Genomic DNA, 14,354 nt, shown 5'->3' with positions numbered 1-14,354 from the left:
AGTCCAATATTCAGGTCGATACTCCAAGAGGAAACCGGCAGAAACCATAATAAAGAAAGTTGGGGTAAGTGGACATCCAGATGGATGCAATGCACCAGAGAAGAATCAACATGGTTTTTACAAAGAGAGGTTATGTCTCTTAAATCTACTGGGCCTCCTTGAAGAAATCAGTGAGCATGTAGGCACAGAGAGCAGTGGATATTGCCTATTTGACTTTCCAAAGGTACTTAATAGGTTCTATCACCAAAGTAGCTTCATCTCTTCAGCCCATCTCCTAAAGCAGCTGATCCAATGAGTTAAAAGATAGTAAAATAAAAAAGACAAAAAGGTTTCACCCATGAAGTTGCATAGGAGTTTGTGCTGGGACCTAAGCTATTTGACACGTGCCATGTGTCCACACTGTGAACCTGACTGATAGTCAAGTCCTAGCCATCCTGAAAGAGTATTGGAAAATCTGGAAAAGGCAAGAAGTCACAGAAATTATCAAAGTATAAGACTTCTGTGTCAAGAACAGATTAAAACACTACATCTGATCAGCCTGCAGTAAAGACACAGCTGAGGGGAAATGCCACCAAGTGCCAGCGGTGAACAGGTTATGAACATTCACTGTCTTCTCTAAGGCAAAATCTAGAGGGCATCATTGAGAAACAATCATGTGGTAGAGCCAAAACAAAAATGGAAGAACACAATCCATAGTCAAATGCAGTGAATTATTTAAGGAAGAAAAGTCTACTGAGGACTATTAAAGGCAAATCAAATTTCCATCTCTACAAGTTCCTCCAGAAATTCTTTCAGCCTCTAATACATTTTCCAGGAGGTGTTGATCTTTGGTTGCCTTATTCTCAGACACTTCGCTGAGCATCCGTTGCTGGTCACTATCAGAGACAGGATGCTGGGTTAAACAGGTCTGGTACAGCAACTCCATATTCTTAGGATTAAAAAAGGCTACAAAAAACCCCAACAGTTTTTATTTGTAAATGATAGGCAGTATGGAAACTGGAATAAGTGTGGACCCACAGAACGCATGTCACTTCAAAAAAGAAGAATCACTAAAAAAAAGTCCCAAACCAAAAAGAAAACTCTTTCTAGTCACCAATTATATAATTCAGTGCACGGTCACTAAGCTGCAAGATTTACTATCTCAGATTCACACAGGTTTAGTATTTCATAGATACAAACGCACATTCTATCATACTGAAATGTCAGGTTGCATGTTAGGAAATTTTACTAATATAGGCGAGGTGTTTGGTTTTTTTCCTTAATGTAATCAGTATGACTACATCAAAGCTAATTAGCAATCATTAATAACATTCAAAGGTGCTTCTTCCATGGAAAGTTGCTCTATCAATTTATATATACCAACTCATTATCTTGAATTTTTAAGACTACAAAAACCCCAATGGAAAGAGCTTTCAAAAACCTAAATCATTTTCAGGGTCAGATACCTGTATTTTATCATTTAGAGACTTCACATCATCCATACAATAGGAAACATCAGAGAGGCCAAATTCATCCCTTGATTTCAAGTGGTGTTATGCTAGAAATTAGTCTGGCTATGTATCCGAGACACATGGGTTGCACCCAAAAAGCATTCCAGGTTTCCAGATCACAGGTAGAAGAGAAAAACAGATGAAAAACCTTGTCTATGGGGAGGAACTTTTAACCATACTACTCTTGTCAATATGATTCGAATTGAATTACTCAGCCCACCCCTATAATTTCCATAGAGAGATGCTCATTTCAGAGAACCGTCTGATGGTCAGTGGCATCAAGTGTAATTATAAAAGTTTTCCTTCATGAATATCAGCAATTTAGAATTGAAATGAATTGGGCTTTAAAGAGTTGGCCAACAGTGCTTGAAATTACTTTCCCCAAAGAAGAACACAGAAAAAAGTGCAAACAGTTGTATGACATCAGTTAAGTCAGTTTTAAAGTTTCCCTTCCAGAATCTACAGTGATATTTACAGTAATGCTGCACTGTGCCATAAACTCATTTAAAACATACACATTCAAAGGATCATAGGAAATCTAGGTTGGAAGGGACTTCTGGAGATTATCTGGTCCAACCTGCTGAAAGCAGGACCTTAGATTAGGTTGGTAACATTTAATAAATGATAAATTGGGAACATTTGAGTTATAGCTAAGGTTTTGTCAGCGTAACTGTAAATGCAAACTTCCTTTTTGATGCCAAGACAGCTTCAATGTGTTTATAAATCTGTGGCACGATGGTTCATATGTCCTGTGGAGGAACTCATCAAGCCTTGGGCTACTCAAAGCTCCCTCCTTCCCTCTCTAACCACTTGACAGGTGCGTGCCCTGTAACTGGGGGTGGAAAGGAGAAGGGAAGGAATGAAGGAGGGAGAGGGAGGTCTGAATGGGGTATTTTGTCACAGTTAGGCAGGCAGCGCGCTGACTCCCATATGTACAAAAGCGACACATCTGCCTGTTTAAGTCCATCACCAGCTACCAGATGAACCCTCTTGTTCATCACAGCAAGTTCAAATGATGACTACAAAAATCAGCCTGAGAAATTCGTGTTAAGAGTTCTCCATTAGCGTGACATTCCAAGGTTAGGACTCTTTCCTGTTTTAAAAAAAAAAAAAAAAAAAAGGTGACATGGACAAAACACTAAGACATAAAAATTGGAAAAAGTTTTAAAATCCTGTTTAACAGTGTACAGCATCTTAAAAAGGCAACTACGCCCATGAAGCTCCCATGTGTCAAAACCAGATCAACTTATTTGGTATATAATGAGTTGATTTAGACTTACTCCCCAAAACACCTGAAATTTTCTATGACCTTTGAGGAGCTCAACATTCTACACAGTTGTATTTACACCGTTGTAGTTGCATAGCTCTTGATTATTATTAAATCTATAGCTTTTTTGTAAGATGCTTTTAGTCTGTGTTATCATTGTGTAAAGCTCCAAGCAAGTCTTTGACTCCTGATGAATTCAAAATTTCACTTATGACACTGATCCTCATGTCAGATTGCACTTTTTTTTTTTTTAAAGGCAATAGCTTTGCAGAAGTATAAACAGAAAAATAACCAATTAGCACTTCGTCTTGGGGGTGGAGAACATCCAGGAACACTGAAAAGCCAGGGAAGGAAGATATCACAGTATGAGAAAGTCTTAAGCAGGAAAAAGGAGCTAGAGCTTGTTGGAAATTTGCTAAAAAGCCCAAGTTCCAGATAATATTGACTTTTTCAGGCTTCCAAGAATTACAGCTTTTCTGAATCACCCCATCACTAACATCTACAAAAGATGCTGGAATTCCTGGAGCTGTTCCATACCAATAGCCACGGACTACGCATAGATCATACTAAATTTGGCATGGAAAGAGAGAACTACCAATAACATAAAAGTAGCAAGACCATGAGAGCAGGAAATGCTGTGCGAGGCAGAGATAAAACCAAGAAACCTGAAGTTAATGCCTAGATACGAGTCCATTTTTTACTATAGATTCCTGTCCTGCCAAATGATAGCACAGCCACAATATTATTTAGCACATTCTGTATTAGGTTTCCACTACTATTTTATTGCTATACAGATATCTACATAACCAGCTTTCAATTGGTTACGTTCCCTGAGAGAGCAAGAGGAAAGGAAGCCATCTGATTTTCATCAAGAACTATTTGAAAGATCTCACATATAAAAACAATTCCTTACCTTTATGGGCAAGAGCTTCAGTAACATTCAACAGCCCCCCAGTATAAAGCTCCCATTATGTCTTACTTTGACTATACAGACAGAACAGCATAGTTCCATTTTCAAATAATTTACAACTTAAACAGGGCAGGCTGAAACCTAATATATACGAAGTGACATGAAACTCCATACCATGCATAGCATGCTTTGGACCAGAGAGAAGTTTCACCAAGGCCCAGAAGGCATCTTCTTCATTCATGTACATAAGGAGTAAAGCTGTGATCTGGCTCATTCCCTGACAGTATCCAACTTCCTGAAAATCAGACAGTGAAAATATTAAAACGCTGAAAACAAAAGCATCATAACCATGAGCTCTTAGTTTTCCCTTGAGCTAGTGGAGAAAAGAGGATGCCTGTCCTGATGGTGTAAGTTCCCTAAGTTATGACACCACCAAACACTTAATATTTAAACATTTAAAATATTGATAGGTAGAAGGGATGATGCACAGCCCTCCAACTAAAAAGTAAACTGGAAGTCTTGATTGTTCATTAGAAATCTCTACTGACGCACAAAATCCTTGTCAGTACTAATAATTTCAAGTAACTGTATCATCTTATTCTCCAAATGGATTCCACCTAGCTGCAATTTGGGGTTTTTTTGGGGGAGGGGGTCTTGCTTTGTTTTGCTTTACAGTCAGGGCACCATATGATAAACATAGGACTTTTCAAGAGTGTCCTGTAACTATAAACCTGCTCAAGTTTAGCAGCCCATAGCAAGCAGATGTAATAAACCTGAAGAAAAAAATTTTATTGTTCCAAAACTGAACTTGAATATTTCCTCTGCTATTAATGTTGACTTTTATGGCAGGAACCAACTGTCACTATCATTTAGCTGCTCAGATAACCCCACTGATAAAGTGTTTGTAAGGACAATGACTTAATGTTGAATAAGTTTTTTCAGGTTTACAAGTTCTTAGCAGAACTTTGCTCTAGAGATAAAACCAAAGCGTAAGAACTGCTATACATTAAGAGGAAAAATGCAACAATGTAAATGCAAAATAAAAACCTCATTGCAGTATTCCCATCGTTACACTTTAACAGTTGATTTTAAATAATATTTTTCATGCAATTTGAAAATACTAGTCCAATGTTCTATAGGAGATATATAAAGGTCCTTGCAGAGTTTTATTTCTCAGTGTGTCAAGGCTGCTTACAAAGATAAGCTTAAGACAACATAACAAGTGAAAGACAACAAATTCCAGCAATGTAAGTTCTTTTATGGGCCAACAATTGTGAGGAGAAAGAAACTGAAACAGGACAGAAAGGTTACATTCCCTAGAACTTTGAAAAATGAAACAAAGTGGTATTTAATTAGAGTAAGTGCTTAATTTCACTTTCTTCTTCTTAACTTTACATATTTTTACACTGAATTCTAGGGAGCTGCTGATGGATATAAAATGAAAGATATACAAAAATGGTCAAAATGGGCACAAGGAATGAGGGGATAGTGCATTAAAACCACAGTTAAATGTGGACATGATAGCATTTCTGCTTCCTCTGTTTTTAGCATGCAGCCAAAAGACATTACAAAATACATAAGTTTCTAACTCTTATGATATAGTCTGGAAATCCCACTCTAACAAATCCTCATCCAGGACTGCAGCCAAGACCAAGGGCTTAAGTAAAGAAGATGCAACCTTTATAACCATTTTCCATTTGTTAGAACCCTCCAGGTTATGAAATATGCCTGTTTACTCCAACATGCATCTTCCTGCAGTGCATTTTCCTTCCCATCATTCAAATGAATGGGAGGCATATAATATAATGGGGGAAAATATCAGTAGTATAAAACTCCAGCACAGCACAAATTCATTATTCTTATTAGACAAAATACTTAGTTTCAGTCAAACTGTATGCACAGTTCAGTCTGTCCAATAAGATACTCATAATCAAAACGCTTTAACTTCAGCTCAAAACATGTCAACAAACAAATAATTTATTTCTATGTACTTCCACGGGTCTCTGAAATGTTTGTTTTGGTTTCTTTTAGGGAGAAAGAAGATACAGAATTGCAAGTTATTATCTTATGGCACGTTCAGAGAAACCATACTTAAGTGTGAAGGTACACAACTTACCGTATTATATATGGAATATGCAGCTAAAACATGGAATAAAGATTGTTGCCTGGAGAAATAAGAGTAGAAAAGAAAAATAGTATAATATTGTCTTTTGTAGAAACAGAAAAACATAGAAGTAGTGAACTATGTTTTGGAAACCTGTTTCCCCAATTTAACTTGTCTAGCACTAAAGAACAGGGTAAGCCACACTTTACAATGACATGCACTTCTGATTTCAAACCAACATTATATTTAGCACTTTTCTGATGTTTTACATGTTGAAAGGTTTCAAAAAATACCTATAATACTTTGAGAAGGCAATGGTGTCAGATCATCATTTTTACAGACAGCTAAAGTGAACCATAGGATGGGCTACATTTCAAACACTGATTTATTCTGAATGCCAAACTTTAAACACCTGAGACCTGATTTATGTGCTTGCAGAACACTAATAGCTGTTACTAATTTCAAACAGAGATGTAGAAGAGTTGAAATACACAAAGCAGCCACAAAGGTGTCTTAATCTTGGCACTGAAATTAAAGGCTGCTTTAGTGACTGCTACTGTCAAACTGAGGAAAAACAATACCAACTCTGATTCAGCACCCTTTGCTCAGTCCTCCAATGTGTACTGATCTCCATGTACTTCAGAGTTAGAATTACAAAAAGCTTTGTACAGGTCCTTTGCTTTCTGTAAAAACAGTCTAACTTGTGAAGGTAGTCAGACCAAAAAAACCAAAACAAAACAACAGCCAAAAACAAACAAACAAACAAAACCCCAAAAACCCCAAACAAAAAAACCCCCGACCAAAACAAAACTCTGCTCTTCTCAAATTGGGATATCAAAGTAATGGTGGAGAGCTCTCATAATGAATTTTTAAACTCACACCTACTTTTTGTGATTTGTTAGGAAGAGAATTTGGAAATCTGAATGCCTACTTTCATCTACAACTAAAACTGCAAAAAATTAACTGCTGAGTTTTGCATGCTGTCCTTTTTCTGTCCAGTTAAATTCTCTCTGCCTGTCACTAATCAAACGTATAGAAAGAGATATTAGCAGGTTAAAAAAAGAAAGCATAAGCAAAAAGCTGTGTATTTTCTATTGGGAAGAGGATGCATACTTGGAGAATTTTACCATCATATCTAGATTATGGTATTTTTGTTTGCCCTCTTGCAGAACCGAAGTTTAGGCATTCTTCAGTAACCAAAGTAAAGCGTAACCTAAAGTACTAGATACTAAGCTGGAGTCTTTTTTTACAAGGACAAACTAAAAGGTCCCAAATGTGCACAGGAACCTTCTATATCTTCAGTTGACCATACGAAACTCAACATAAGAGCTCAATCTCATTCACAGTAAGATACATAAAATAATGGTAATTTTAGTACTATTTACACTAGATGATACCACTAAAGACCTGTAAAAGAACGAACCTTCAAAGACACATAGTCTACTTAAAAGTCAAACAAGCTACTGAATAACCTGGGGGACTTTATTTTATTGCTACGTGAAATGATTTCTGAATTTTTCATAGAGGCATCACTGGAAATGCATAATATATGTACAGTAATTCCAAGATCTATTCTAAGTGTGAAATTCTTTATGCAGCCAAAGGCTTTCCCCTGTGGACTCTGAGGGCAGGCTTACAACACAGCTACAGGGACTGGAGCTGGCTCTGCTTGTGTTAACCCCAAACTGATGAGGTAAGCAAGCTTCTGCTAACATCTAAAACACATGCATGAAAACTGAGGCCCAGAAGCACCACAGTCATTTTTGCATGGCTCTACGTCAGTACTACTGAGAGGCGAGGCACGTCAGCTCAAGTACAGATAGCCCTGCACAAATATACCTAAACTACAGTGGCTGTACAGAATAGCTCTCAGCTTGGGAATTTCTGCTTTGTACTCCATCCTGGGTTGCAGCCATCAGAGAAATTCCCCATATTTAGAATTTGTCCACAATATCTAGAAAAATAATGTAAGAAAATGTTTGTTTTATTATCACATTAAAGTCCACACTTCTTGAGCTTTTTGAAAACAGCAGACTACCATAGAATCTGCCTTGGAAAGAAAAGGAGATTAAAAACTGAATTAATACAGTCATAGAAGAGAAAAAATACCCTCTTCATCTCAGCAGGGTGCTGATGCTGCAAGCTAGCAACAATACTGATGTTTGTATCGCCACTTATTTCACTATTAAGCATTTTTAAAGATGACAGCTGCCTAATATTCCTCATCCAATGACAGTAAAAAAAAAAAAACACAACACCCAAACATGTTGAAGAAATCCAAAAGCATTAAGGCCTACATTGGTAAATAATTACATGCTAACATATAAAATACTGCCTTATTTGGTTCTGAATTAGATACTAGGAGAAGAGGAATATAAAATCCAAAGGAAGGCTAAAATCTCTGGGAAGATAAAAGTTATTAGAGATACAAAAAGTTATTTTATTTTTGAAAATACATAGTTAAATAAAATGATTGCGTAATAAATCTTAATTTATTAGCTTGGAATTCCCATGCTTTTGTATTCATAATATCTGAGACTCTTTTTATTAAATATGAAACAAGATGAGAACAGTTTAGAAATGGTTTTCTTTGGAATGCTACTGACCACCTCATAGTGAGGGAAAACTAGTTGGTTGGAAGCGACCATCTGGTTTTGCAGTAGTAACGGTAACAACATCATTGCACGTAGACAATCCTGCTTTGAAAGTTCGGAGCTTACATTCAGTATGCTTGCATAGGTCGAAGAGGCTTGAGGCAGATCAGAAGCCAGTTTTAAGACAAGCAAAACAAAACCTTTTAATTTACTTACTTAACACCGTATCTGTCTCGAAACATGATATGATCTCTATATGTTCGATTTACATCAAGATCAATTTGCCTAATATCTGGGGAAGACCCTCGTGCTTGACACTTCAATTTCTGGGAAAAGAGCAAAGAACAGAAATTAAGTTTAAAATTGTGAACTCTAAAACAGCAGAAACCTGCCTGACTGTACACCTATATTGAAGAATTTGCCATCTCATGACTTAAAACACTTAATATAGAATAGCAACTCACAAGATAACAATTATACCTTCCAAAATATGCATATACATATATAAATTCTATAGAGTTAGACACATTCACACAGTATAGGTGTAAAAAGACCAATCCCATAATACACATTTTTGTGACACACCATTCACTACCCATATTCAAGGCTATGTTTCAGCAGTTCAAATTTATAATTGTCATTTCTCAGGTAGGCACATCACTGAAGAAAGACAGAAGTGAATTTTACTACTCAGGAACAAGACCCTAAGATGCAAGTGCTCCAGACTGGACTTATAGCAAATGATTCAGTGTGGTTTTCATACTTTTCCTGCCTTTTTCTCTAAGCAGAAGTAATAGCTACATAGCTGCCAGTTATTATCTAAGTATAGATAATGGACATTTCTCTAGTCACTTCCTCTGGCTTTCTGTTCTAATCTAATTTAGTTGTAGAATACCTCTACTTTAGCACTTGTTTTAACGTTTTATAATTAAATCCAATTTTGCAACTGAATACTTAGGAAGCCTGCACAGGTTAGATTGCCACTTTATTTTTCACACTTACAATAATTTTCTCTTGACATTCATTCATTCTCACTTCTGTCCCTAAAAGTTGAGTTTGCAAGACATTTCTAGCTGGATTCAACATGGTATTTTCAAAACATTACATCTGAGTAGGCATTATTAGAGAATACCACAGACAATCAAAAGGCAGAACTCTACAGACTCTGGTTGCAAGAAAATAAAAAGGTTTAAAGACAAAAATAAGAAAAACAAGGGGTTCAAACAGGGAACAATAACATTCATTCAGTCTGTTGAATACAACCAGAAGCTTCAGGCACATCGGGAACTACCTGTAAGTCACTGAACCAACGGGTAGCGGCCATTAACCAGCACAACACTAACCACAATCTCAGCTTCGTGCACCTTTCAGTATAATTTAAAGTACTAACATCCAGAATCATTTGTCCCCCAGACAGACAGAAAAGAAGCAAAGAGAAAATTTATAGTTTTAAGCTGGCATGAGGACCCAGAGCCTATGATTTGTTGGAATACAGGAAAAGAAGCACCCTGAGTCCTTGCCATCATGGGAGCCTCTAGCGTGAGTAAAAAGAAAGCGTACCTAGAGTTTGAGAAACAGAAAGGACAGAAGATTAAGAACTGGTAATTGCCCTGCACAGACAACTGAAAGAAGCTGTTTGACTTACAGCAAATGCGCATATTTCCCTCCTAATTTTAAGGTGTGCAATTTGTAAGTCTTACTTGTAATGAGGAGTGTTAATATCACTTCAGGAAATGGGAAAAATGGAGAGCAGTAAAATGAGCTTATTGCAAATAAACAAGCTAGGATAATGATGGAAGAAACTCTTTCTACTTCTATATCTTACCTACAAACACTTTTTTGTTTTGCATTGAGCACTAGATGGCATTAATCATTTCTGAAGATGAATTCACCTATTTTTAAATGCTTGTAGTTTTATTCAGTATTCTTTCAAACAACTACATTATTCAGCATGAACTCTGTTTTATCCTTTTTGGATCTGCCACTATGAAGTTAAATAAAATATAGTAGTCAGACAGAGCAGCCTGTCAGACTAAAGAGCAATAAATAATTTAAGAGGAAGATCACAGACACCAAAATTTAGATAACATCAAGACCAAGATCGATCTTCTTTCATGACCTTACAAGATTCCTTGTCTACTCAGACCCAAATTCTCAGCTCCAAAAAAGTGCTAGTAGAAAATGACAAAATCAAACAAGCGATGCATTTCCTTGAAAGTCTGGACATTATTTCTTTAAAAGGCAGTGAACATTTAAATTCCTGTGGGGAAAAATTCAAACAGTCTACAATAATAAATTGCCTTTCTTTTAGCTAAACTCTTCCTATAATCCTTTAGCAGAGGGAGACACAGAGAGGAAAAGACAGAATTTTAAAGGATTCGATTCCCCTTCTGCCTAACTTACTAGCCTGCACATGAACCTTACTCTCCACTCTTGGGTCTGAAGTTTAGCTCTGATGGGCATCAGCTGTATTCACACCCACAGAAAAAGTAGAGTTAGTAGGGAAAAATTTAGAGGAACATAACCACAATACTTCAGAGATTGCTTTAACTGCTACTCAGGGTGAGGAGAGGGCTGGGAGGGTAACACATAGCTATTTTCCTTACATTCTAAGTAGGAGATATGCTTAAGTGGCCAATTTATGCCTGTAGAATTTTGGGGCGTTAACATCCTGTCATCAGTTGCACCTCTGAGAATACAATCAAGTAACCAGACAGTGCTTTGTAAGGGATATCTAAGCTTCACTTGGAGATGAGATGGCAGAAAGATAGCCAGCTTGTTCTGGCTTTTACAAGATTAAGTCACCAACCTCCAGCCCCTCCAGAATACTGGAACTCCTCTTACTGATATTCAGCTAACAAAGTGCTTCCTTAATAAACATTTCTCAAAGAGCTGTAGTTTCAGAGGTCTCTGTCTTCTTACTGGGACAGGGGTTTTTTCTTATTTTGTTTTGCTTTGCTTTTAGAAGGGCTTTTGCAAGTATTTGAGGATGGGAAAAGACATGGAAAGAAGATCAAATGAATTACATGAATTACAGAATCAAAAAATAAGCTGGAAAAGTGCTTTTCAATACACAGCCTTTTTCCTAGCTAAAACAAGCAGTTGAGTTCAATGCAATTTCTAATCCTTTTTTTTCTTTTTAAACATTGCACAGCAACAAAAGCTTAATAAAGCCTGTAGTCTTAGTATCCAAAATTTTTTAATTAGTATTAAGTGGAAATTCTACAAACTCACATTATAAAAGTCTTTCATTTCTTCTTTCATTTTAGGGACGTCAAGTAGTAAAGACCAGACTTGCCCTCTGAACTGCAGTGGGATTCCTTTATAAATTCTCCTATGAAACTGTAAAAAGAAAAGAAAATATAAATGCAGTACAATCTACAACATTCTGAACAAAAGGAACAGTGACACACAACATGCTAAAGAGAAAAAAATGCAATCATATCAATTGTCCTAGCAAAGGGATGACCTGCTGGGGACAAAGTGTTCCAGTGTCTTTTGAGGGACTGAACGTGTCCAGTGACTCCATCTGGGATCTCTGTTGACGGAATCAGCAGGGGCACAGGGAACAAAATGGACACACAGGCCAAAACGTAAGCATCACCTGCACAGAGTGACAAGCCAGGACTTTAGCATGAAGGAAGGCCTATCAAAATTGTATCACCTCTGCTGAGCAGCACTTATTCTACAAATATTGGAAAGACTACTCCAAATTTTGTAAATTAGACCCAAAAAATCAGATTCTTAGCAACACAATATTTCAGGACAAGCCGCAAATAACTCACTATAATTACAAACTATAAATAGGAATGGGGAAAGGCAATCAGCAATATCACAAAGCTTTAAAGATTACCAGTAAAAAAAAAAAAAAAGTATAGCTGATCTTTGAATTCTTGTAAAACTGCAACAGTATGCTGAAATGTATGTATGCATACCAAACATGTGAGATTACAAAAAAACCCAGGATGTGCCATTTCTAAAGCTAACAGATTTCAGATCATATTTCTAAACTAATAATCAGTTTTCTAAATGCATATTGAAACATTTGCACAAAACAACATATAAAGGATATTCTAGCTATAGTTTCTAAGAATACAGAACAACCTACCAACACTGCATGCAATTCTTAGCTGTGAAATAGAAAATTAAATTCCCCAGTCCTGACACATTCTGTTCTGACACCTAAAGCTTTGTATTAGAAACGGGTCAGAAGGGGATAACTCAGTACCTGTACATAACGAGTCGTTATATAAACTATTTATCGGTCTTGCCTCTGACATGTCACTGCTCTTGCACTCTCATTCAGTGGTTTGGTTCTTACTGGGCTTATTTGAAAAAAATCAGGAGCACTGACAACTGTCTTCCTCAGTTCTCTTCTGATTTGTACCTCTTTATGCTGCAGCATTTAGGAGCACGAAGAGCCTCTAAACGGAGAAAGATAGACTAGCTATCTAAAGTCTTGGCTTTATGCAGCCAGGAGAGACTCAAAATAAGCAAAGCCTCAGAGCAATTGAATCCTAGTAATTCTAAAAACACACAAAAAAATGTTATCATCTTTCAGGAGACATGTCTAAGAAAAAACAGAGAACCCTAACAAAGAAAACGAACCTTTCTGAAGTTCTGTTTTTACCCTTACTTTAATGATGGCACAGGGAGACAATTAGATTTAAAAGAGAACAAAACACACACAGCCCCTCCCCAAACAATTTACTCTTTGCATTTAACCTACAACGAAAGTTAGACCTTAAAAATTTCAATTGACAAAGCTATCACTTCCTCAAAACATTTATAAAAGTTATGTTTGTAACATAAGAAATATTTTAAAAGAAATGTCCTCCTCAGTGACAGGATCCTTTTTTTCTTTTTCACATATTTCACGTCTCCAGTTTTGGAAGGTTAAGGAACCCCTCATTGCAGTATATTTGCAAACCTCCTGCTGTTTGGGATATATCAGATCTTTGAAGGTGTCTTTAATGCCAGCAAGGATTCGTGTCTGGATTTTAGAATGTGTAAATCTTACACAAGTAAGGTTAGGACTTTTTTTTCCTGTCCCTTTTTCAAATGAAAATTTTAAACCTGTATAAGATGCAACAGCAATCTTGGAGGCTGTCCACAAAGAAAATGTTGTGCTTTTTAAAGAAAACTTTGCTGCTTTAATATTATTAAGAATGCTAAAGCAGCAACACTTCTAGTGTGAACACAGTTATGTCAGTACAGTTTCTTCTGTAAGGATAAAGAACAACGTACAGTGCTACAAAGCACCCTTCTCTATAGATGTATATCCAGACTTCAGCTCACACAGAGAATTTCAGCGTGTGTCAACCCAGACACAAGGATAACTGCTTGTGAGAGAGAGGATAATTCAGTTTTTTGAAAGCCAAGCAACACCAACTGCAGTGGAGTCATCCTGAGAAGAGATTAGCCTGTCTACTGGAAAGCAGAATGAGCCAAATCTTTTCTGGGAACTTGAAAGAAAACAAGAAGGGGGGGGGGAATATGCAGTGTTATATGTCCCCAGTGATATGTAGCTGTATTCCTCAGACCCCTGGTACAGCAACAGTGTACCTTGATAACAAACATTTTTGCAAGTTAATTACCATTTTGTAACTCATTTTCAAATGTCTCCAACAACCATAAGGTTATTAATGAAGAGAACTGTTGAAGAATAAATTCTCAAAACTACTGCTGTTCTAAATTAATATCTTGGGAGAAGATCAGGTGGACATCAAAGGCCAGAAATAAGCCTTTGTAATAACAGTTTCTTATTGAAATAGAATTAGAACAAGTTCAAACCATCCAAAGTGTGGGGTTGTTTTGTTTTTTTTCAGGAGATAAAACTGAAGAAGAACAATCAGTTTCAGAGGAGTCTATAGCATTTAGAGTTTTGCCATCTTCTGCACTTCCCAGACTGAAACAGCCAAACACTAGAAGAGCTCTTGAAGTAGTAAGTAAAAACTGAGATAGAGAATTGTGGAAGCGCTTTTAAAAG

General features: G+C 36.7%; 1 protein-coding gene across 2 annotated transcripts in view; it reads right to left on the bottom strand.

Annotated features, from left to right (window-relative positions):
• The window catches only part of USP6NL (USP6 N-terminal like), a 104,259-nt gene that overhangs the window by 21,250 nt on the left and 68,655 nt on the right, over nt 1-14,354 (bottom strand). For both annotated transcript variants that reach the window (XM_050904757.1, XM_050904836.1), the window contains exons 6-9: nt 11,600-11,707; nt 8,582-8,691; nt 5,784-5,832; nt 3,842-3,962 (exon numbers count right to left, since the gene is read on the bottom strand). In XM_050904757.1, coding sequence (XP_050760714.1) covers nt 3,842-3,962; nt 5,784-5,832; nt 8,582-8,691; nt 11,600-11,707 — 388 coding nt within the window. The remainder of the gene's footprint in view (nt 1-3,841; nt 3,963-5,783; nt 5,833-8,581; nt 8,692-11,599; nt 11,708-14,354) is intronic.

This window comes from Gymnogyps californianus, chromosome 1 (genome assembly GCF_018139145.2).
Source record: "Gymnogyps californianus isolate 813 chromosome 1, ASM1813914v2, whole genome shotgun sequence".
NCBI lineage: Eukaryota > Metazoa > Chordata > Aves > Accipitriformes > Cathartidae > Gymnogyps > Gymnogyps californianus.
Note: the sequence above shows the minus strand (reverse complement) of the source record. Positions and strands in the feature narration are given on the sequence as shown.